The sequence below is a fragment of the Pelobates fuscus genome, chromosome 7, assembly GCF_036172605.1.
Source record: "Pelobates fuscus isolate aPelFus1 chromosome 7, aPelFus1.pri, whole genome shotgun sequence".
NCBI classification, from domain to species: domain Eukaryota; kingdom Metazoa; phylum Chordata; class Amphibia; order Anura; family Pelobatidae; genus Pelobates; species Pelobates fuscus.
Window position 1 is genome coordinate 5,625,616 of NC_086323.1, and position 22,970 is coordinate 5,648,585.

At 41.1% G+C, this 22,970-nt stretch overlaps 1 protein-coding gene across 1 annotated transcript in view; it reads left to right on the forward strand.

Annotated features, from left to right (window-relative positions):
- PRKAA2 (protein kinase AMP-activated catalytic subunit alpha 2) overlaps nt 1–22,970 on the forward strand; it is a 66,286-nt gene that overhangs the window by 33,454 nt on the left and 9,862 nt on the right. The window contains exon 4 of the mRNA XM_063427645.1: nt 10,636–10,780. Coding sequence (XP_063283715.1) covers nt 10,636–10,780 — 145 coding nt within the window. The remainder of the gene's footprint in view (nt 1–10,635; nt 10,781–22,970) is intronic.

A 22,970-nucleotide genomic window follows, 5' to 3' on the forward strand; every position in this document is an offset into this window, starting at 1 on the left:
AGCGCTCAGGGAGGAGAGGGGTTTTGCCACCCAATCAGGAGAAAGGGCGCAAAACCCCGTTTGAAAGACTGCTCCTTCTCTAACTGGTCGCCTGCGCCCCGTGGAGCACAGTGTTCATGCCAACCAATCATTAGAATGGCGCAAACCCAGTTTGAATGGACTTCCATGCGACTAGCGGGACTCTGTGGCCGCGAGACAGACACACAGCATCAGGGATTTTCTGCTGGCGCACGCCCCTCTCTCCGGTGGATATCCCCACGCAGGTATCAACTGGAGAGAGCGCTGACCGTGACCGGAGACAGGGTGCGTATGCTTGTTTCGGGATACAACTGCGTCCCCTGATGGGCATTAGTTTATACGAACCAGTGGCCACCCAGTGGAAGCATGCGCCGCTTGTTTCCCCTGCAGTCTGCAGTTTTCACACCTCGATATGAGGTGTGAACTTTCTAGACATTCTAAATGAGGTGTCGGGGTGGTCCCCATTTGGGAGACTCCTGAACCGGGAACAGGTAAAACACACGAATACAGCACAATTTCGTATAGATACATGGGGAAACACAGAGTACAAGGGAAAATTGTGAGAATACACATTGGGAACACAAAATACAAGGCAAACATGTGAATATTCAGTGGGCATGGTACTTAGTGGCGGTGGCCTGCTACAGTGTGGGTTTTGCGGAGCTCCAATACCCAGCATAGGTATCTTCACTATTTCTTCTTCGAAGCTAAAAGAAAAACTGTAGTAATCCAAGACCCTTTTCCCCCAGCAACTAGATGACACAGTTCTGGGAGTCAACGGAGTTTATTTTGGCCACACACGGCTTTTATGCACTGACCCCTAGCATGGGGTTTCTATATCAAAAATACAAGAGTTTTCCTCCCAGGTAATTGCGTTAGAAAGTTATAATGCAATCATCTCTCAGATACAGGATAATAAAACACCCCAAAAACACATTTTAATAACATAGGAATCCCATCAAAGTCACATCACCGAATACCTTGGATCCGAGCGCCCACTCAGTCAAAATATGGCTCAGATCCCTTTGGTGGTTCAGGAACGCCATTCAAATTAAGTTAACAGCCACGAGGTGATGACCCAAAACCTTTCCAGAGTAAACGACCGGTCATCTTTCGGGGGTTCTCGCACAAACACCAACGAATGTTCCCCCTGGCTCGGTAGTTCATGACTCCCAAACTCGGTTCTCATAACTGTTCAGAAAGTTGGATGGGCTAGTTTCCCGGGTGTTCGCGGGGTCGCATATCCGAAAATACAGTGCCTTGCAAAAGTATTCACCCCCATTGGCATTTTTCGTGTTTTTTTTGCCTCACAACCTGGATTTAAAGGACCACTATAGGCACCCAGACCACTTCAGCTCAATGAAGTGGTCTGGGTGCCAGGTCCATCTAGGGTTAACCCTGCCTGCTGTAAACATAGCAGTGCTTCTCATTGTGAATGCTTTCCTATGGACTGACTGCGCATTCGGCGGAAGAGGGAGGGAGCCCGGTGCTGTAGAAAGGTAAGTGTTTAACCCCTTCCTCCCCCTAGAGCCCGGCGGGAGGGGACCTATTAATACTATAGTGCCAGGAAACCAAGTTTGTTTTCCGTGCACTATAGTGGTCCTTTAACATGGATTGTTTGATGATTTGCATCATTTAATTTACAGAACATGCCCACAACTTTGAAGATTTTTTTTTTTTAATTATTATTATTGTGAAACAAACAACAAATAGGACAAAACATAAAAAGTAAATGTGCATAACTATTCACCCCCATAAAGTCAATACTTTGTAGAGCCGCCTTTTGCGGCAATCACAGCTCCAAGTCGCTTTGGATAAGTCTCTATGGAATTTTTGCCCATTCCTCCTTGCAAAACTGCTCCAGCTCCTTCAAGTTGGATGGTTTGCGCTTGTGAACAGCAATCTTTAAGTCTGAACACAGATTTTCTATTGGATTGAGGTCTGGGCTTTGACTAGGCCATTCCAACACATTTACATGTTTCCCCTTAAACCACTCAAGTGTTGCTTTAGCAGTGTGTTTGGGGTCATTGTCCTGCTGGAAGGTGAACCTCCGTCCTAGCCTCAAATCACATACAGAGTGGTACAGGTTTTGCTCAAGAATATCCCTGTATTTAACACCATCCATTTTTCCCTCAACTCTGACCAGTTTCCCAGTCCCGGCTGCTGGTGTTCTTTGGGTGATGTGATGTGTGGGGTTTGCGCCAGACATAGCGGTTTCTCTGATGGCCAAAAAGTTAAATTTTAGTCTCATCAGACCAGAGCATCTTCCTCCATACATTTTGGGAGTCTCCCACATGCCTTTATGAAAACTCAAAACGTGCCATTTTGTTTTTTGCTGAAAGTAATGGATTTCTTCTGGCCACTCTGCCATAAAGCCCAACTCTATGGAGTGTACGGCTTATTGTAGTCCTATATACAGATACTCCAGTCTCTGCTGTGGAACTCTGCAGCTCCTCCAGGGTTACCTTAGGTCTCTGTGCTGCCTCTCTGATTAATGCCCTCCTTGCCCGGTCCGTGAATTTTGGTGGGCGGACGTCTCTTGGCAGGTTTGCTGTTGTGCCATGATTTTTCCATTTGGTTATGATAGATTTGATGGTGCTCCAGGGGATCATCAAAGATTTGGATATTTTTTTAAAACCTAACCCTGATTTGTACTGCTCAACAACATTGTCCCTTACTTGTTTGGAGAGTTCCTTGGTCTTCATGGCAGTGTTTGGTTAGTGGTGCCTCTTGCTTAGGTGTTGCAGCCTCTAGGGCAGTGATGGCGAACCTATGGCACGCGTGCCACAGGTGGCACGCCGTGCCCTCTCTGTGGGCACGCGGCCACAGGTCCGCCATCACTGCAGAGTAGGCACCTGCCTGCCCGAAACGGCAGGCGCCTACTCTGCTTCCGTGTCGGGAGGCAGGGGAGGGATCTTTGCAGCAGCTCCCCTGTCCTCCCGCGTGATGCTGTGTGGAGCGTTGCCGGGCGTTACCATGGCAACGCTCCACACAGCATCGCGCGGGAGGACAGGGGAGCTGCTGCAAAGATCCCTCCCCTGCCTCCCGACACGGAAGCACTGCCTGCCACCACCGGACCACCAGGGATGACGGTACCACCACCGGACCACCAGGGATGGCTGTGTCCCCCCCCCCCCACTTCATTAAAGGTAAGAAGGAGGGAGGGGGGGGGGATACTGACACACAGCACCCCTACCCCCTCCCAGAAGTACCCTTACCCCCCCAGCACCACCCCACCCCCCCAGCAGCACCCTACCCCCACAGCACCACCCCCCCAGCAGCACCCTACCCCCACAGCAGCACCCTACCCCCCACAGCACCACCCCACCCCCCCAGCAGCACCCTACCCCCACAGCACCACCCCACCCCCCCAGCAGCACCCTACCCCCACAGCACCACCCCACCCCCCCAGCAGCACCCTACCCCCCACAGCACCACCCCTCCCCCCCCAGAACAGTACCCCTACCACCCCCAGCAGTACCCCTACCACCCCCAGCAGTACCCCTACCCCCCCAGCAGTACCCCTACCACCCCAGCAGTACCCCTGCCCCCCACACACACAGCACCCCTTTCCCCCACACACAGCACCCCTTCCCCCCACACACAGCACCCCTTCCCCCCACACACAGTACCCCTACCCCCCCACAGCACCCCGATCCCCCACACACAGTATCCCTACCCCCCACAGCAGTACCCATACCCCGCCAGCAGTATCCCTACCCCGTCAGCAGTATCCCTACCCCCCCACAGCACCCCTACCCCCCCACAGCACCCCTACCCCCCCACAGCACCCCTACCCCCCCACAGCACCCCTACCCCCCCACAGCACCCGTCTCACACACAGCACCCCACACACACACACACACAGCACCCCTCATATACACACACACACAGCACCCCTCATATACACACACACACAGCACCCCTCATATACACACACACACAGCACCCCTCATACACACACACACAGCACCCCTCATACACACATACAACACACACGCACCCCCCCACACACACACACACGCACCCCCCCACACACACACACACGCACCGCCCCCACACACACACGCGCACCCCCCCCCACACACACACACACACGCAATTGCACTTTAAGGAAAAAAAAGTTGACATGTATTGCGGTTTGAGCACTCGGGCTCAAAAAGGTTCGCCATCACTGCTCTAGGGCCTTTCAAAAATGTGTGCATATCTAATGACAGATCATGTGACACTTAGATTGCACACAGGTGGACATCATTTCACTAATTATGTGACTTCTGAAGGTAATTGGTTGCTTCATAACAAAGGGGGTGAATACATACGCACATGCCAATTTTCTATTTCTATAAAATAGTTTTATGTATATATTTTTCTCATTTCACTTGACCAACTTAGACTATTTGTATGAAAATGAAAAAAATGCACACAAAAAAAAAATATATATACACAAGTACACCTAACCAACTTAATGGTAGGAATATGCAGAGGTACTTAACTGCGTATAAGATGGATACAGCTTCCCAAGAGGTTTCCCCCAAACGAACCTCAAATATAAGTATGGATATAGACAAAAAATGGGATACAGCTGAATAACTAGAAAAAAAAGAATATAAAACACATAGTGAAGTACATTAACAATAATTGGATTTAACCCACAAAGATTGCACTCACGAGATAGTGTAGGGTAATGCGCCTTTAAGCCCACACTGGGCTAAAATGGTATTTGCCTTCCACGGATCGGTTGCTCTGTCTTTCACAGGAAATGGAAGAATGCCAGTTGAAATGTAAAAAATATTTTTCTTTATTCAAAAGGCAAAATAGCCTTGAAAGATTCAATCAGTAAAATTATTTAAAATAACTGCAATCTAACGCGTTTCGTCCAAACAACTTGGACTTCATCAGAGAAAATTCTGCAGTTTTAACAATCACATAAAATACAAAGCATGCATAATCCCACCCCCAACAGAGTCCCTTAAATACAACCAGTCCGTGTGTTGATTGGAGAATTCTCTCCTGGAACCACTTCTCCCATTAGGGTATATTGCCTCCAGATGGCTCTTGTTTTGTAATTCCGCGGCAAAAAGACATAGCCGTTTTTCATCCGTCTAGCTTATCAAGATATGCGTTCCAAATGTCCGTTTCCGGTTGCGTTCCAAGCGCATACTTCCGGTTGCGGACGGCGACGTACGTCATGACGTCAGCGTTGCGTTCCAAATGCGGCATATGCGTTCCAAGCATGGAACAGCCACTTGAACAGTTAAATAACTGAAAAAAATCTCAAAGTAATCGCAATCAGTGATCAGACTTTCAAATTCAAAAAAACTTATAAATAACAAAGAGATACATCATCATTCAATAGAGCTGTAGGACTTTCATCTTCTGCCAATTGCTATAGTATAAATATATACATAGACTCCAAATATTATAATGAGAAAAATTATATATGTGTACACTAAAAAATAAATAAATATAAATAAAATGAACTAGAAATGAACCAAAAATAAATGAATAAAATTAAATAAAAATAAAAATAAAAATAAAAATAAATATAAAAATAAAAAATAAAATAAAATAAAAATAAATAAACAATTAAATGAAAATAAATATAAAAATAAATATAAATATGAAAAAAATAAAAGAAATGGAAACAAAAAAATAAAAATAATAAATAATCAATGATAAATAATGAAAAATAATAAAAAATATATAATAAAAAAATAAATAAATAAATAAAAAAATATATATAAAAAAATAATAAAAAAATATAATAATAATAAAAAATAAAAAATAAAAATAATAATAATAATAATAATAATAATAATGAAAAATAATAAAATATCAATCTAAAGAGAAAAAACTTTTTATGTGGCAGAAGGTGGAAATCCCCCCTAAATTCCAAGGACATCTTTAGAAAAAAAATACCCTTATACCATGAAACTGGCCAAATCAACATCTATATTTAAACCTTTGGGTGTTAAGGTATCCAATTGATATATCCAATAGGTCTCCCGTTGTGCTAGTTTCAATTCCCTATTTCCTCCTCTCCAGTGGGCGGGCACATGTTCTATACCACAACCCCTAAAATCCCTCCAATTAAAGGCCTGGCATGTATTGCAGTGCACTGGCACTGAATGAGTTGTTATGCCTTTCCTTATATTATTAATATGTTCCATGAGGCGTATTTTAAGAGGTCTTTTTGTTTTTCCCACGTACTGTTTGCCACACGGACACTGCAATAAATAAATCACAAAATCCGTGTGGCATCCAATACTGGACTTCACTGGGAAAGAAATTCCAGAAATATGACTTGTAAATTGAAGAGTTAAGCCTAGGTTCATTCTTGAGCAAGCCCGACACATTTGGCATCCCTTAGATCCCTTTGTATGTGAAATGACTTTCTTTTTAGGGATATCCTTTCTAGGGAAACTGGGAGCGACTAGATCTTTAAGGTTTTGACCCTTCTTATAGATAATAGATGGCCGGTTTGGAAGGATACTTCCAAGAATTGGATCCTGGAGTAATATGGGCCAATGTTTTTTAAGGCACCTATTAATTTTCCAATGGTCTGTATTGTATTTTGTTATAAATGAGTGTCTAAAATGTTCATTTTGATTATTTTTCGGACGTTTAATCAGTAAGTCACTTCTGTCTTTATTCCTTAATATTCTAATTTCTTTTTCAATCGTGTTCTTATCATAACCTTTATTCACCAATTTATTTTTTATATGTTTCGCCTGAGTTTCAAAATCTTGAGTGTTGGAGCAATTTCTACGTACCCTTGTGAGTTGACTTTTGGCAATGCCTCTTAGCCAAGGTTGATGGTGGCAACTTGACTTATGGACGTAACTGTTCCCATCAGTTTTCTTAAAGAAACATCTGGACCTAATTTTATCTCCCTCCCAATATAGGCTTAGGTCCAAAAAATTAATAGTGTCTTTGTGCCACTCCGGTGTAAATTTCAAATTAAAGGAATTAGAATTTAAATACTGAACAAACAATAAAAAATCTCCTTGAGTACCCTTCCAGATGACAATCACGTCATCGATGAATCTCCGCCATAGGACCAGGCTCGCCCGCCAGTCATGCCCGCACCAAACAAATAGGTCCTCCCATCTGCGCATATAGATGTTGGCATAACTGGGGGCGAACCTGGTTCCCATGGCGGTCCCTGTCAACTGAAGGTAAAATTTACCCTCATGAAAAAAATAATTATGTTCCAATATAAATTTGATTGCCAACAAAATAAAATTTTGAAGTGCATCATCAACCTCGGGATCATCTCCTATAAAAAAATGAACTGCCTCAATGCCTAGCTGGTGATGGATGACTGTATATAATGACGTCACATCCAATGTTGCCCAGCTGTATTCCTCCTTCCAATTAATATCTTCAAACTCATGTAAAATGGCTGTAGTATCTTTGATATATGAAGGGGCACCCTGGGCATATTTTTGGAGCTTTGAGTCAATAAAGGCTGACAGATTCGCTGTGATAGGTCCAGATGTTTCTTTAAGAAAACTGATGGGAACAGTTACGTCCATAAGTCAAGTTGCCACCATCAACCTTGGCTAAGAGGCATTGCCAAAAGTCAACTCACAAGGGTACGTAGAAATTGCTCCAACACTCAAGATTTTGAAACTCAGGCGAAACATATAAAAAATAAATTGGTGAATAAAGGTTATGATAAGAACACGATTGAAAAAGAAATTAGAATATTAAGGAATAAAGACAGAAGTGACTTACTGATTAAACGTCCGAAAAATAATCAAAATGAACATTTTAGACACTCATTTATAACAAAATACAATACAGACCATTGGAAAATTAATAGGTGCCTTAAAAAACATTGGCCCATATTACTCCAGGATCCAATTCTTGGAAGTATCCTTCCAAACCGGCCATCTATTATCTATAAGAAGGGTCAAAACCTTAAAGATCTAGTCGCTCCCAGTTTCCCTAGAAAGGATATCCCTAAAAAGAAAGTCATTTCACATACAAAGGGATCTAAGGGATGCCAAATGTGTCGGGCTTGCTCAAGAATGAACCTAGGCTTAACTCTTCAATTTACAAGTCATATTTCTGGAATTTCTTTCCCAGTGAAGTCCAGTATTGGATGCCACACGGATTTTGTGATTTATTTATTGCAGTGTCCGTGTGGCAAACAGTACGTGGGAAAAACAAAAAGACCTCTTAAAATACGCCTCATGGAACATATTAATAATATAAGGAAAGGCATAACAACTCATTCAGTGCCAGTGCACTGCAATACATGCCAGGCCTTTAATTGGAGGGATTTTAGGGGTTGTGGTATAGAACATGTGCCCGCCCACTGGAGAGGAGGAAATAGGGAATTGAAACTAGCACAACGGGAGACCTATTGGATATATCAATTGGATACCTTAACACCCAAAGGTTTAAATATAGATGTTGATTTGGCCAGTTTCATGGTATAAGGGTATTTTTTTTCTAAAGATGTCCTTGGAATTTAGGGGGGATTTCCACCTTCTGCCACATAAAAAGTTTTTTCTCTTTAGATTGATATTTTATTATTTTTCATTATTATTATTATTATTATTATTATTTTTATTTTTTATTTTTTATTATTATTATATTTTTTTATTATTTTTTTATATATATTTTTTTATTATTTTTTTTTTATTATATATTTTTTTATTATTTTTCATTATTTATCATTGATTATTTATTATTTTTATTTTTTTGTTTCCATTTCTTTTATTTTTTTCATATTTATATTTATTTTTATATTTATTTTCATTTAATTGTTTATTTATTTTTTATTTTTATATTTATTTTTATTTTTATTTTTATTTTTATTTAATTTTATTCATTTATTTTTGGTTCATTTCTAGTTCATTTTATTTATATTTATTTATTTTTTAGTGTACACATATATAATTTTTCTCATTATAATTTTTGGAGTCTATGTATATATTTATACTATAGCAATTGGCAGAAGATGAAAGTCCTACAGCTCTATTGAATGATGATGTATCTCTTTGTTATTTATAAGTTTTTTTGAATTTGAAAGTCTGATCACTGATTGCGATTACTTTGAGATTTTTTTCAGTTATTTAACTGTTCAAGTGGCTGTTCCATGCTTGGAACGCATATGCCGCATTTGGAACGCAACGCTGACGTCATGACGTACGTCGCCGTCCGCAACCGGAAGTATGCGCTTGGAACGCAACCGGAAACGGACATTTGGAACGCATATCTTGATAAGCTAGACGGATGAAAAACGGCTATGTCTTTTTGCCGCGGAATTACAAAACAAGAGCCATCTGGAGGCAATATACCCTAATGGGAGAAGTGGTTCCAGGAGAGAATTCTCCAATCAACACACGGACTGGTTGTATTTAAGGGACTCTGTTGGGGGTGGGATTATGCATGCTTTGTATTTTATGTGATTGTTAAAACTGCAGAATTTTCTCTGATGAAGTCCAAGTTGTTTGGACGAAACGCGTTAGATTGCAGTTATTTTAAATAATTTTACTGATTGAATCTTTCAAGGCTATTTTGCCTTTTGAATAAAGAAAAATATTTTTTACATTTCAACTGGCATTCTTCCATTTCCTGTGAAAGACAGAGCAACCGATCCGTGGAAGGCAAATACCATTTTAGCCCAGTGTGGGCTTAAAGGCGCATTACCCTACACTATCTCGTGAGTGCAATCTTTGTGGGTTAAATCCAATTATTGTTAATGTACTTCACTATGTGTTTTATATTCTTTTTTTTCTAGTTATTCAACTTAGACTATTGTGTTCTGATCCATCACATAAAATTCTGATTAATAAAACATTGAACTTAAGGCTGTGATTTAACAAAATAGGTAAAAAGTCAAGGGGGGTGAATACTTTTGCAAGGCACTGTAGTTTCAAACTGTCGCCGACCATGTACCGCTGCCTGCGTTCGGAAGATAAAATGGCCACCAATTAGTTGAACACGTGTATTTGGTAATACGAACTGCAGCCACACAGGGAAAACACTTGCACTAATGATCAATTTGTGTTAACAGCCAGGGGTTGTCGGTGATTAAAAGGTGTGAACAAGGGGACCACACAAAGTTGATTCAGTAAATGAACAAGGGGGTACAGACAGCCGAACAAAGGGACTAAAAGTGTAGTTAGGTCCTCTATTCCGTTACAGTGGGTATCTGTAGCAGTGTCTGTATCCATGTGTGGTAGGGTGTGGGTATCTGTGGCAGTGTCTGTATCTGTGTGTGGCAGGGTTTGGGTATCTATGTGTGACAGTATCTGTGAGTGACAGGATGTGGATATCTGTGTGTAGCAGAGTCTGTATCTGTGTGTGTGGTAGTGTCTGTGTATCTGTATAGGCTGCAGTGTCTATGTATCTGTGTGTGGCAGTAATAGGATAATTTGCCCTCCCAGTGGCAGTAATAGGATAATTTGCCCTGCCAGTGGCAGTAATAGGATAATTTGCCCTCCCAGTGGCAGTAATAGGATAATTTGCCCTGCCAGTGGCAGTAATGGGGTAATGTGCCCTCCCAGTGGCAGTAATATTGGTTTTCCATAATTCCACCCTGCCCAGATACTATTCCTGCTGCGGTATTAATAAATAAACGATCAATCTGTTTTTCAGGTGGAAGAATCGGAGGCAAGGCGTCTGTTCCAGCAGATTCTCTCTGCCGTGGATTATTGTCACAGACACATGGTCGTTCACCGTGACCTGAAACCCGAGAACGTGCTGTTGGATGGACACATGAATGCCAAAATCGCAGATTTCGGTATGTACTCCGGGAACACAGCCAACAAGCAGGTCCCTTTCTGAAGGTCGTCTGAGTGTTTAACCCTTCAAGTGCCGAATTCCTTGGTTACTGAACAGGTTTCAATTTGGGGAATAAACTCATAGATACATTTTAAAAATAGTCAAATACCCTGCCCATTGGCTATTATAAGGGCCCTCCTTGTAAAATCACCAGAATGGGAAAATAATATTTTATGGTGATAAATACATCGTACAAACGACTCCTGATTAAATTAATAGTGGAGACAGGGGCAAGAAAGGAGCAAAAGGAAATTGAACTAATTTGCCAATTTGCCATTTTTTGCTAGTATTTTAATAAATAGATTGTTTTAATTCAAGTTTATATTTATTGCTGTAGTCTTAGATCTGAAGTTAGCGTGTGAGTGGGACACTATTAATAGCCGCCATGTCTTTGCAATCTGATGACGTTACTGAAGAATTTCTTCAAGTGTCAGAAACCGTCATCTGAAACTCTGCAAGTTCCCAAGCTCCAGCGCTGTCCTACATCTCCAACAGAATGGGGGGAGATAATGATACGTAGAGAGAAGGACACCCCATTACTAAAACACTAAAACAGAGAGACAGACAAAGAGACAAACTTAGCGATTTATATTTATATACATGTTGTTCCCACCTGCTATAAAATCCGATCCATATATATTTCCTACCGGTTCTATGTTAAATTTTGTATATATTGTGTATTAATATTGTTTTTCTAATTTATTGTACACTATTGTATCAATGCAATGTGTTGTGGACCCAGGACATACTTGAAAATGAGAGAAATCTCAATGTATCCTTCCTGGTAAAATATGTTATAAATAAATACATATAAACAGCTTGAATGAGAAACATAGCCTTATATAATATATAAACAGCTCGAATGAGAAACTTAGCGTTATATAATATATATATACAGCTCGAATGAGAAACATAGCCTTATATAATATATAAACAGCTCGAATGAGAAACTTAGCGTTATATAATATATATATATACAGCTCGAATGAGAAACATAGCCTTATATAATATATAAACAGCTTGAATGAGAAACTTAGCGTTATTATATATATATATATGTGTATATATATATATAAAGCTTCAATGAGAAACTTAGCGATATATAATATATATACAGCTCGAATGAGAAACTTAGCGTTATATATAAACAGCTTGAATGAGGAACTTAACGTTATATAATATATATATACAGCTCGAATTAGAAACTTAGCGTTATATAATATATAAATAGCTCGAATGAGAAACTTAGCGTTATATAATATAGTGGAAAATGTATTCATACTTACCGTAATTTTCTTTTCCAGGCTATTATTCATGGCAGGATATACACATGGGGAATACCCAAGCTTACATAGGGAGGGACAGAATAGCCAATCAAATAATCAGAATAATTCAACATAGATAGAAGACTGAACTGAGTTAAGTACTTTAGTACCAAATTGTGCATCAGGCTGTTTTAACGAACAGTATGAAATGCCAGACAAACGTGTCGAAAGAGGTTCAAATGCTAGCTTACAAAAAGTGTCAGCAGAAACCATTGCCATGGCAACCAATGATGCTGCAACAGCATGAGAGGAGAGTGCCCTGATACCCTCCAGCACAGGTAGAGAACGGACGTGACGTCCAAATTGTGCCTCATTGATTGCTTCAATGTCCAATATGTAATGCAGGACAAACTAGTTCAAAGAGGTCCAAATGCCAACTTTACAAAGTTTCAGCAGAGACCGTTGCCATGGAAGCCCACGAGATGCTGTAACAGCACTAGTGGAGAATGCCCCAAATCCTTTGGTACAGGTAGAGAATGGCATTGAAAGGCTCTCACTTTAGGCAGGATCTCTGGTGCTACATGCAAGACATCCATATCCTGTTGAAATTCAGTGAATGGGGGTACACAGGATCAAGCCTGGAGTTCACCCATTTTCCTTGCTGGGGTACCAGCCACCAGCACTTTCTGTGCTACCACCATGGAAGCTCCTTCTAGAGGTTCGAATAATGGTTCAGTCAGGGCCCGTGAGACCAGTGGTACGTCACATATTGGCTTCACCACACGCAGTGGAGGCATGATTTCAATCAATGCCTATATGAAGCAAAGTGCAGCTAAGTGCACACATTCACCTTGCTGAGGTACCAGTCACCATCAACAGCAACGTCTGGGCTAACATCAAGGAAGCTCCTGCTAGAAGTTCAGTCAGAGTCTGTGAGACCAGTGGTCACATATTGGTTTCAACACCCTCAGCGGAGGCTTAAGTTCAATTATTGCTTACATGAAGCAAAGCACCAGGAGCATTAACGCTCAATCGGTACCCTTCAGTACAGGTAGAGAATGACATAGATAAGCATTCACCATAGGCAGGATCTTCAGGTGCCAAATGCAAGACGACCATATCTGTTGAAAAGTAGTGAAAGGGGGTTCACAGGATCAAGCCTGGAGTTCACCCATTTTCCTTGCTGGGGTACCAGCCACCAGCACTTTCTGTGCTACCACCATGGAAGCTCCTTCTACAGGTTTGAATAATGGTTCAGTCAGGGCCCGTGAGACCAGTGGTACGTCACATATTGGCTTCACCACACTCAGTGGAGGCATGATTTCAAATCAATGCCTATATGAAGCAAAGTGCAGCTAAGTGCTCCTCTAGAGTGTTACAACACAGAACCTTTCAAGGCCTGAACGAGGAGTAATTCCAACAGACAAAAGCATGTCAAGCTTAGTAGAGCCTGTATCTTCAGGATAAACACAAAATATAATAGAAAAAACTCCCCATATATATACGTTGGATGTAGACAGGAGGATCAATGTAGTCTTCTTTATCCCAGCATATTGACTTTAAGGGAAAGAAGATAAACGAACATAGTGTACCACTTTAAAATATAGTAAAACACTTTATTGTCTGCACTTACAACATGCAAGAAGGTTAAAAGCCCATCAGATAATGTTGTGAACTTCTTGGTAGATCTCCCAGTCGGAAATGCAGGAAACCAAATTGAAGAAAACACGAACAAAATAAATAAGAATTCAAATAAAATCAAAAGTCCGTAAATAAAGTGTTCTTTGCCGCCCTACGCGTTTCGTCCTACGACTTCGTCAGGGGCATCCGGCTGATATGATACACTCTGTGTTCTCCCGGTCTTTTAAATATCCCGCCAAAAGGGGAAGTCCTTTCTATCCACCAATGAGAATAAGTTCCGCACTCGTGTCAGCGCCTATCGGAAAGTCCGTCTGTTCAACCAATAGGTTGCTCTGTAAAGTAGTATCTCTCACCTCTCGCGAGAGACCAAACCTTCTCGCGCATCGGTGGAACGCAAATGCGTTCCAACGCTTAGGTGGGAGTGGTCTCCCGGAGGATGTGAGCAGCAAAAAAATTATACGGAAAAAGGGGGATAGAAGACAAAGTTAGTGTAAGAACAAAATTGATGAAACCGGGAAAGTTTACAGTCATAAAATACTTGAATTAATAAAACTTTAATGCAGTAAAAAGCAGATGCTGTATATTATATAATAAAAAAGGACCATAAAAACGTACTATGAAAAACGTAAAAATCATACATAATCTGGTGTAAAAATTCACAATCCTACTCTGAATAAACATGCAGATTCATAAAAAACAGACCATATCAAAATCTATGTTCATACCCTCAGGTTGCATAGTACTGAGGGTATGTATCCAAAACCCCTCTCTTTGTCTAAGTCTCAGTAGAAGATCGCCACCTCTTTGATCTAAAGTAACTTTTTCAATGGGGATACAAGAAAAATTGTGGAAACTAAAAAGAGGGCACCTATTGCAATGTAAGGAACTGAATGGGTGGTGATTTTTTTCCTAATGTTGTTCTTGTGTTCTAAAAATCGAATTTTGACGGGTCTAGTGGTTCTACCCACATATTGAACGCCACATCCACACTTTAAAAGATAAACTATATTGTTGGTGTTACAAGTAATATGTCCTCTAATTTTAAAAGTTTGGCCGGTCACTGTACTTGTAAAATTCAAGGTTCTTTTTGAGATTTTTTCACAGCTTTTGCACGCACCGCATGTAAAAAAACCCTCGTTTTGTTGAACCGGTTTATCTTGGTTCTTGAAAGTGCTGGGTGCTAAGATGTTCTTTAAATTCTTGCCCTTCTTAAAAATCACTTGTGGAGCCCGGGGAAGTTCCGTTTTCAAAAATTCATCTTCCAGTAGCAACGGCCAATGTTTCTTTAAAATATTTTTGATTTTCTTGGCGTGGGTATTAAACTGAGTGTTAAAAGAAAAAGCAAACTGATTGCCTGTGGCACAAATGGGTTTATTGCATAAGAAATCTTCCCTTTTGGAATGGTATATCTTTGTGATTTCTTTATCAATAAAATTTCCCGTATAACCTTTTTCCAAAAATTTTTCTTTAAGGGTTTGTGCCTGGTTTAAAAAAATTTGCTGATCAGTGCAGTTCCTCCGCAGTCGGGAAAATTGGCTGCGTGGGACGCTTTTCAACCAAGATGGATGGTGGCCACTTATTGTATTAATAAAACTATTGGCATCTGTGGGTTTAAAAAAGGTTTTGGTTTTGATCTGTAGATCTTCAATAAAAATAATAAGATCTAAAAAATTAACTTCATTTCGACTAAAATTGGGGGTAAAAATCAAAGAGAATTGATTAGTATTGATGTACGTAAAAAACTTTTCTAAAGATGGAACAGTGCCATCCCAAATAATTAAAACGTCATCTATATATCTTCTCCATAGCACCAAGTTCGCGCCGAATGGATTGTTGTTCCAGATGAATAAGTTTTCCCAAAAATCAAGAAAGATATTGGCGTAACTCGGCGCGAACTTGGTGCCCATGGTTGTTCCTTTGCGTTGTAAGTAAAATTCTTCATTAAAAAGAAAGAAATTATGGGTGAGAATAAACTTAATACTTTCTAATAAAAAGAGACCCAAATCTGCTGGAAGTTCTGAATCGGCTTCCACCACTTTTTTCACTGCTTGCAGGCCCAGCTCGTGTTCAATTATGGTGTAGAGACTGCAGGATTCCTAGTAGTTGCATCTATTTTCTTGCTGTTGCCAAGCAGAAATGAAGAAACTGGGAGAGAAAGCCTTTACAATCTGTGGAACTGTTCCCGAGATCTGGAAAAGCAGAGCATAGAATTTTCCACTCGGGAATGTCAACCACTGAGCTGGTCTGAAACTGCTTTTCTTGATATTCATCAAGCAGCCAAACTTTAGGAGTTATGAAAGAACTATATACCTCTGTGTGCCTGCCTTCTGAGGGTCTAAGGCTATCAGAAGTAGATCCTCCAGATAATGGAACCAGGTGGAGTTCTGGACTCTCAATAACACTATAAGCACATATAAAGATTCTTGGGATCGCATTGAGGCCAAATGGTAGGGCACTAACATGGAAGTTCTCTTCTGAGCAAATGCCGAAGATCTCTGCAGATTGGACTGAAAGTAAGCGTCCTTGAGATATATAGAGGTAAGGAAATTATCCTTCCAGATTGCTTGAGATATGGATCTGATTGACTCCATCCCGAAGACTGACATTCAGCCTCTTGTTGGCCCCTCTTATGTCCAGTGTAGGCTTTCATATGCTTTTCCTCTTAGCACCAGAAGAGAGGCGAAACTTGTCCCTGGAACTGCTCTTGTTCTGGGACCTAAAAAAAAATCACCTCTTCATCCAGAAGGCTTCTTCCTTCAGTGCTTTACCTTTTGATTCATTGGTCTTAATACTCCTGTTGGTATGGAGACTCCTGTGCCCGTTAAGAAAAAACACCAGTGTATATCAATCTGGACCATGGTTACCACTCAAGCCTCCAGAGAATGACGAGCCCAAGTATGTGTGATCAGAAAAATGAGGCTCCTAGTACTGGAGGAGATATGTTCATTGCTGAAGAGCAAAACAACTGATTTATAGCTTCATTAGAACCTTAAAAGGCAGGTTTACCAACTGCCATGAGTTACCTCTGGACTATTCCCTGCAGGGCCAGTAGCTCCATGTATCTCAGAAATACTGGTCACTGGAGGTTCTCCGGTCAGACTATGAGTAGCTGGGATCCTTGGAACTTCCATCCTAAGGTACCAATATCTTGCAGCCCTCATTCACCTTTTCAATGGAATTATCCAACGTTTTCCCAAACAGCACCACCCCTTCAAATAGAATGGTGTAGAGGGCAGACTTTGAGGATGAGTCATCATCCCAGAAACAGAACCATAATGCGTTCTTAGCTGCTATAGATAAAGCCATTTGATCCAGATAATATCCTAGTTACATCTAGGGAAGTTTCTGTGAAGAAGTCAGTTGTAACCTGAAGACTTCAGACTGCCTCTTCAATCTTGGCTTTTAATATCTCTCTCCATAGTAGCCTTTAGATCTTTAATCACATATTTCATGTTTGTAGAAACAGCAGCGGAAGTCACAGCTGGCTGGCCTCCTGCAATGGTAGGCGTAAAATTTTGGACAGGTCTGCGTCCACTTTTGATCCATAAGTGTGTAACTTAGGTGGTGTAGTTCTGGGGTTGGAAATAACTTCCTCCACAGGGTAAAGCCTGGCCTCTTTTCTTACCCCTAAGGCCTCTGGAACTTACTTTGTAAGCCTGCCCGCATGTCATGTGGCTGCACAGTGATAGGTCATGCTGAAGCGACAACCTTCTGGAGGAAGTCAGTGCATAACCGATTCCTTCCTCTGTTTTCTCCTCATAACCAGATCCTGGTGAAGAATCAGACATTTGACAAATAATAATAACTAAATATTACCTGTGGTAAAGTATTAAGAAAAAATGTGCACTGTTAAATTCTATGAGAAACCAGTGAAACAGCTTTAAAACAGGCTGAAGACAGCACTTATCCATGTCTGGAGACCCGGCAAATACTTACCAAATAAGTGGTATGTTTACTGTAATTTCCCCTTTATTTTAGGAACTTTCTGGCAATTGCCCTTATCCAAGATGGCTGCCACAACTTGTATTCCCACAATGCAAGTCATCTGTATTAGGCCCAATAAGGCACAAACTGCACACATGTGGGCCTATTCCAAGTGTGTTTGCTGTTTAGAGACCAGGGAGAGGACTCTGTCTGAAGCCTACATGGCCTCTAAACACCCAGGGAACCAGGAATAAATCACTGGGACCGAGGGGAAGCAAAATAGATAACAAAAGTGCCTGCAAGGGAGTTTAAAAGGTGACCACGTGCAAAAAGTCAAAGTTTAACGGCACCACAGTCTAAAGGCCTTAAGGTATAAAAGGTAACGGTTTCCAAAATATATCACAGTTTTTAAAATATATCAGTCTTCAAATGCACTGTAGTTTTCCAAAGCACTGCAGTTTTCAATGACTTGCGGTATTACAGGCAACGGGATTAAATGCAAATTTAAATGAAACAGTTTTAAATGCCACACAGCTTAAATGCTTCCTAGCCAAAGCACAACCGCATAATGTACCACAATCTTAAAAATAAGGTACAGCTGTATAATGCGCTGGTTTAAAGATATCAAAGCTTAAATGCATCACAGCATAAAAGCACAACTGCATAATGTACTACAGTAAAACAGGCAAATAAAGTAATGAAGATAAAAAAAACACACATGTCCGTAAGTAAAGGGAGCAAATTGCTCACGTCCTAAGGGCTGTAGGACAGGAAAAAGACTGAGGACCTTAGGGATGGAGCCTCCTTTTAAAACCTTGGTGGTTTTCCTGTCCTATCGGCTGTAGGGGAGGAGCTAACCCATGTGTATATGCTGCCATGATTAGCCAGGAAATATATATATATATATACAGCTCGAATGAGAAACTTAGCGTTATATAATATATAAACAGCACGAATGAGAAACTTAGCGTTCTATAATATATAAACAGCTCGAATTAGAAACTTAGCGTTATATATAAATATATATATGTGTGTGTGTATATGTATATATATCTATATCTCGAATGAGAAACTTAGCATTATATAATATATATATACAGCTTGAATGAGAAACTTAGCGTTCTATAATATATAAACAGCTCGAATGATAAACTTAGCATTATATAATATATAACTCAAAGATCTAAGACTTTTTCTATGTACACAAAATGCCTATTGCTCTAAAATATTGTTCACAAATCAGTCTAAATCCGTTAGTGAGCAATTCTCCTTTGCCAAGATAATCCATCCACCTCACAGGTGTGGCATATCAAGATGCTGATTAGACAGCATGATTATTGCACAGGTGTGGCATATCAAGATGCTGATTAGACAGCATGATTATTGCACAGGTGTGGCATATCAAGATGCTGATTAGACAGCATGATTATTGCACAGGTGTGCCTTAGGCTGGCCACAATAAAAGGCCACTCTCTAAAATGTGCAGTTTTATCACACAGCACAATGCCACAGATGTCGCAAGTTTTGAGGGAGCGTGCAATTGGCATGCTGACTGCAGGAATGTCCAACAGAGCTGTTGCCAGTGAACTGAATGTTCATTTCTCTACCATAAGCCGTCTCCAAAGACGTTTAATAGAATTTGGCAGTACATCCAACCGGCCTCACAACCGCAGACCACATGTAACTACACCAGCCCATGACCTCCACCTCCAAGATCGTCTGAGACCAGCCACCAGGACAGCTTCTGCAACACTCTGTTTGCATAACCAAAGAATTTCTGCACAGACTGTCAGAGTCTCAGGGAAGTTCATCTGCATGCTCGTCGTCCTCATTGGGGTCACGACCTGACTGCAGTTTGTTGTCGTAACCAATTTGAGTGGGCAAATGCTCACTTTCGATGGCGTCTGGCACTTAGGAGAGGTGTTTTCTTCACGAATGAATCTTGTTTTTCACTGTACAGGGCAGATGGCAGACAGCGTGTATGGCGCCGTGTGGGTAAGCGGTTTGCTGATGTCATCATTGTGGATCGAGTGGCCCATGGTGATGGTGGGGTTATGGTATGGGCAGATGTATGGACAACGAACACAGGTGCATTTTATTGATGGCATTTTGAATGCACAGAGATATCATGACGAGATCCTGAGGCCCATTGTTGTGCCATTCATCCACGACCATCACGTCAGGTCGAGGTATGATAATGTACAGCCCCATGTTGCAAGGATTTTTACATAATTCCTGAAAGCTGAAAACATCCTAGTTCTTGCATGGCCAGCATACTCACCGGACATGTCACGCATTGAGCATGTTTGGGATACTCTGGATCGGCGTATGCGACAGCGTGTTCCAGGTCCTGCCAATATCCAGCAACTTCATACAGCCATTGAAGAGGAGTGGATCAGCATTCCACAGGCCACAATCAACAAACTGATCAACTCTATGCGAAGAAGATGTGTTGCACTGCGTGAGACAAATGGTGGTCACACCAGAAACTGACTGGTTTTCTGTCCTCTCCCGGGCCTCCCCAATACAGTAAAACTGCACATTTTAGAGTGGCATTTTATTGTGGCCAACCTTAGGCACACCTGTCCAATAATCATGCTGTCTAATCAGTGTAGCAGACTGTACGTTGCTACTCATCATATTATTGTTGGCTGTCCCTTCCCCTAATTGGTGAAATATTTTATTCCCTTCACCCCGGTTCAGTACCCTGGAAAAAGAGCCCAGTTACACTCTATATGTTGTGTCATTCGTCTGGTTGTTCGGTAAGGATTGACTGTGAACCATCTGGAGTTATATAATTCGACAAACGAACAAAATACTGAACAACCAGACCACCCCGGAGAGGAGCGTGGCACTAATTGACCTTCCCTATCGTTATTTCCCTTCACCTCAATTGACAATTACGCGAAAGCAATGGGTATTCCATGGGTAGCTGCCATTCAACAGACGAGCACGTGGCGGTGGCCATCTTGCCATACGAACGCACCAGCAGTGTTTGGTCGTCAAGTGTCTGGAACCCAAATCAGACACTCGACTACGCGAACACCGCAGAGACCTCCATACTTTCACCCGTCCGTGGGAAAACATACGAACGGCACGCCGTTCGGTGAAAAGATACACGAACGAGGGGAATCATACGAACCCAGGCAGAGCCCATTATATTGGAGTATTTTGTGCTTTTCACCTCACGGTAAAACGAAGACCTCCAAGAAATTCCCGAACCCCTGAAACGATCTGGGTGATTTTTGAGTATGTTGCTCACCCAGATCAGGGCTATCAGGGGATATATAATTTATTGGTGTAAGATACAGTTTTGGGGTACATCCAGAAATGGGCTAAAAATTTGTTTTTCCAATGTACAGTTAATTATGTTATCTTCCAGGCTAAGGGGAGGGAATGTGTGGGCTGTAACCAGCTGATGATTGGATAATGCATGATTTTCTGTGGGTGTCTCCCTTGCATGGGAGAATTGCATAAAAGCTGAGTATGTGGCATTAAACATCAGTTCTGCTCCGTATACTGTGTGTCGTCCAGTTATTGGGAAAGGTGATGGGAGATTTGTGGATTATTATATTGACTGCTTATGCTGTTGTTCCTGTGATATCTTACTTGGTCCTGAGCTACTCTTGGAATACCAGCAGAGAAAGTCTATGTGGAACTAGCGCCTCGCTACAATCAGCATCTTGATATGACACGCCTGTGAGGTGGATGGACTATCTCGGCAAAGATAACTGACACAGATTTAGACAGATTTGTGAACAATATTTGAGAGAAATAGGCCTTTTGTGTACATAGAAAAAGTCTTAGATCTTTGAGTTCAGCTCATGAAAAATGGGGGCAAAAACAAAAGTGTTGCATTTATAATTTTGTTCAGTGTATCAACAGGTCAATGAGACAAACTTTTTTTTGTGTGTGTAGAATCCAATAATAATATTCCCTGTACCACTGGCCAATAACCCTGTGCCGCCAATCGATAACATTCCCTGTGCCACCAATCGATAACTTTATTTAGGCTGAAGCTATAAAATGTGTTAGATTTGGATTGGCGCCCATATTGGCGCTTTCAAACTGGTATTTTCCTAAATGAAATCTGGATGCAGGATGACCCCCACGCTGCCCACGAGACAGTACTCTATTTCCTCATGAGTGGTGATCATACCATTATAACGTCTAATGATGTGCACACGCTATGCTTTGTTTGTTATAATCCCTGGTGAACACAAAAGCAGGACACCGGGAACAAAGTCATGAAGACTGGGACTATCTTGACCAAATCAGGCCTGGTATCCACAGTAAGGTACCCAGAGTGAACTGCAAGTTATTACAACCAGATGGCATATAGGACATGGAAGGTTTTAAAATGGGGCTTAATAGCAGCTCACACATCCCTGCCTCCCCAGCAGCCATTTCACACGAATAATGGCGCAGTCAATAGCGGTCTCATTTCATCTCAAAGGAATGAAGATTGCAGTCTCCGCATTAATGGTGGCCAGTGATTGTACACAGAATATGGGAAAGATAAAGAGTAATAATATCTTCTTATTGGCTAAAGGGGAAAACTGCTAAAATAGTTTAAATTAGGAAATATTTAATGTATTATAATAATAAAATACACAATTGAATGAGACCGTATTCCCATCCCCATCCTCTGCAAACCATTTACTCCCTATATATGTACAATTATGGAGCACATTGTCCTTTACATTTTTAAAACTCATCTTCTGCAGTGCTAAAATATATCTGTTGGATTTTATGTCATGATTTATTATATACTAACAGAAATGAAAGGTTATTAAAATAAATGTTTTCTTTAAAGGGACTTTATAGTCACAAAACATATTTAGCTTGGTAAAGTAGTTTTGGTGTATAGGCAATGCCCCTGCTGCCTCACTGCGCAATACTCTGTTACCTAGGGGTTAAATCACTTTGTTTATCCAGCACTAGCCTCACCTACTTGCGTGTGACTTACACAGCTTTTATAAACACTTCCTGTAAAGAGTCATCTAATGTTTACACTTCCTTTATTGCACAGTCTGTGTAGCGGAGTAGTAGTATTATCCACGGTATCTCCGCTGGCAGACAGAATAAAGCAGGTACAAAGCAGGCAAAATCCAGGTAGCATAGTTACAATCCCTTTCTCCCAAGAACTAGACGACACATAGCTTGGAGGTCAACTGAGGTTTTTAATTACAGGCACAGTATTTATATGGTTACAATTGTAAGGGGTTTCCCGAGTCACAATGCAGGGTTTGTCCAGTAGGGGACTACATGGGGGACTGGGTTTTACAGCCAGAATACCCATCATACACTGCTGTACCA